Source organism: Lactuca saligna, chromosome 8 (genome assembly GCF_052625555.1).
Source record: "Lactuca saligna cultivar CGN05327 chromosome 8, ASM5262555v1, whole genome shotgun sequence".
In the NCBI taxonomy this organism is placed as follows: Eukaryota; Viridiplantae; Streptophyta; class Magnoliopsida; order Asterales; family Asteraceae; genus Lactuca; species Lactuca saligna.
The window spans coordinates 126,811,587-126,814,703 of NC_136424.1; the positions used below are offsets into that span (position 1 = coordinate 126,811,587).

A 3,117-nucleotide genomic window follows, 5' to 3' on the forward strand; every position below is an offset into this window, starting at 1 on the left:
AGTACAAATAATTTGTGAAAACGCGAAAACAAGAAAAACCTACGATACTGTGTCACCTCAACATTATATTTTGGAAAATAATTCATCCAAATTTTGAAATACATGATGATAATCGATGATAGATGAGAAATTGTTCCATATTACAAAAGTATGATTTTTTACATTTTTATTATGAAAACATGAATTTAAAAATGATTAAGGACGTGAAGAAAAAAAAATTATTAAAACCGTCTTTAAATCTATATTACCATAACATCATCCAATGTAAACTTACTATCTTTAATTTATTGCTAATAAATTTATTTTTTTTATAGTACATGTGTTAGATTTTTATATAATAAAATCTTTTTTCGTGTTTTTGCAAGATATTTATATTTTCTCATTAACCTATTATATATATATATATATATATATATATATATATATATATATATATATATATATATATATATATATATATATATATATATATATATATATATATTATGTGGGGAGTTGAGGGCGGTCGAGCCTCGGGCCGAAGGCCAAATAGTAGACAAACTCTATGTTGAGCGAAAAAGTAGCGGCCCCACTTTATGTTGAAGGCAAAATGGTGGATCAATTTCATGTTAAATTGCATTATGTGTATTATTGGTGAACCAATAAATGGTCGTGAGCCATTATGTGTATGCATTGTATATGTATTGTGAGCTATGATATTTTATGGAGTTCACTAAGCTTCATGTTTACCCTGTTTATCATAAATGTTTTTCAGGCACTTTATTGATTCATGAGAAGGGCAAAGCTCGACTGCACACACCCATTTTAACATAATCTTCATTGTAAAATGTCTATATATTGGGAGTTAATGGGACTAGAGAAATCAAGGAAATTATTTAGAATAACAAGATATATGGTTCTTATTCTTTAGGATGTTTCGTATTCTTTAAGTATATTTCTTGAGTATGATTGTTTGTTCTTTTATGTTAATGTTATTTTTTGGTTTATGTTTTCTATCTACCAAGTTCTGTTGTGATTAACTTTTTATAGATAATTGTTTCTGGAAATTTTACAAGATCTTTATAAAACTGGTTAATAAAAGATTTATTTATGAAAATCTACTTAGAAATGTGGTATTAGAGTCTATTTGTTCTTCAAAGTCTAGTTATCCCTTTAGAAAGTTAATCGAATATCGTCGATGACATGTTAGTAACAAAAGTAATAATAAATCAAAAGACACAAAAGTACTCCAAAAGGCACGTTAGTTATTACCAAAGTATTTGCGATTAAAAATCAAAAGCCAGAAACATAGAAGTACAGAACTACAGAAGTTTAAAAGGCCCAAGAATCGATTACTTTGGGCCAATTAAATGTTTAAAATGGATGTATTCGAAATCAGATGGATAGATAAGTTAACCGAGAAAAACCCGACCCGGTTACCGATTCAAACTTATAAAACCAAAACATAATTTTCTGAAACCATGCGATCCTTCCACCTGCACTCGCTATTCAATCATCGTCTTCTTCCTCCGAGAAATCAGTGGCTCTTCCGGAAGATTTCAACGCCGGTTCTTCACCTTGCTCTTCTTCATCTTCATCATCATCATCTTCGTCTTCAATTGTTTGTGGTGCTACACCTCTATGGTCCTCTTCATCATCGTCTATTTCCTCCTCTTTTTCTAATTCCTCTGGCAAAATAACGTCTTCCGGCTCCACATCATCTTCATCATAGGGTGATTCGATGTTATGTGGTGCAGGAGCTTTTTCTGATCCTTCAATGGTGGGAGATCCGAGTGTTGTTTCTTCTGAAAGTTTGGTGAACTCTTCTACCTGTGCAGCATCAACCTAAGGTATTTCCATTACATAAAAATCAAATTGCAATATATTAGAATGATGTTCTTTTGACATTCGATCTGTGTATCATAATAAAGGAGTATGAGATTAGCGATTGTTATACAAATTTTCACAAAAAAACACCTGAATTATCACATGAACAAATATCCGACTTAGAACGATGACCAACTATAGTATATAGTATTTTCCGGATCTAATTATGCTAACATAACGTTAAAATTCAATCATATTTAGCATCAGAGGAGGAAATTAACAAGATGTATGTTTTTTTAAACATATTTAATTGGTTATAATGTAAACAAAATAACAGATACAAGAACGAAGACATGTCTGTAACACTTAAGAGGGAGAAAAACCTGAGCAGCGGCCATGTAGCTACTGAGATGATGAATTAGTGAAGCACAAGTAGAGGAATTGAACAAGACTAGTGCAGTTTGCAATGGTGGGATTTGGTAGAGAATGATGGCATATTAATAAGCAAAAAGGCATGGTATGGTGTGGGTGTAGGGTGGGTGGGTAGGAAGAAGCAAAGGAATAATTGGAAGGGGGAAACGTGGGTAAATTGATAAAGATGCCCCATTGCAATTGTCTCAATTAGTATCTGCACGGACAAGATTGAGCGCGATTGGACAGGACTGGACAAACTTTCAAGAGATATTTTCAATTATGAACACAATTAGGGCATTCATGTTTTTTACACAAGCATGATATCAATTGAGAATCAAATGCATACCAAACACAGTACACAACAATAGGGTTCAACTCTTTTTTTTAAACGACTGGTTAGTGGTTAGCAGTTAATATCACCCAAGCTAAAACATTTTTTTTGCATAATAAACGCAAATCACTATTTTTTTTATGACATTGAGCATGTTTGCAACTATTAAAAAAAACACGAATGCGGACATGAACACTTTTTTTTTATATTTTTTGCGTTAATTAAACGAAGTTTGATGATAGCAATAGCGTCATCTCCAAAACAAAATGGCAGAATTCTTTTGGAGATATAGTGGTTATGCTTTAGAGAACAAGATCTGCATTATGAAGACAAAGAATCAATTCCCTTCCACTTGTCAGGGTGTTATTGGCTTAGTTTTGCCTGAAGGTAGATGGTGTAATATGGGAGATGGGCCGTTTGGAGTATTATTGGAGGTTTAAGTTAAGATGCTTTGATGCTTGAAACCATTTGCGAAAGTTAAGATGCAAAAGGGTGTATGCGCTTGTTTTCAACTTTTAGGAGTGCATTTCATTTGCCTTCTTTATGGTATTCCATCAACTTCAACT

General features: G+C 32.4%; 1 protein-coding gene across 1 annotated transcript; it reads right to left on the reverse strand.

Annotated features, from left to right (window-relative positions):
- Positions 1-1,244: 1,244 nt before the first annotated feature.
- LOC145012559 (uncharacterized) lies at positions 1,245-2,313 on the reverse strand. The gene is made up of 2 exons (XM_078971359.1): positions 2,190-2,313; positions 1,245-1,824 (listed from the first exon to the last, which is right to left on the reverse strand). The coding sequence occupies exons 1-2, from the start codon at positions 2,202-2,204 to the stop codon at positions 1,489-1,491; spliced, it is 351 nt and encodes a 116-aa protein (XP_078827485.1). The 5' UTR covers positions 2,205-2,313; the 3' UTR covers positions 1,245-1,488.
- Between the last annotated feature and the right edge of the window lie 804 nt (positions 2,314-3,117).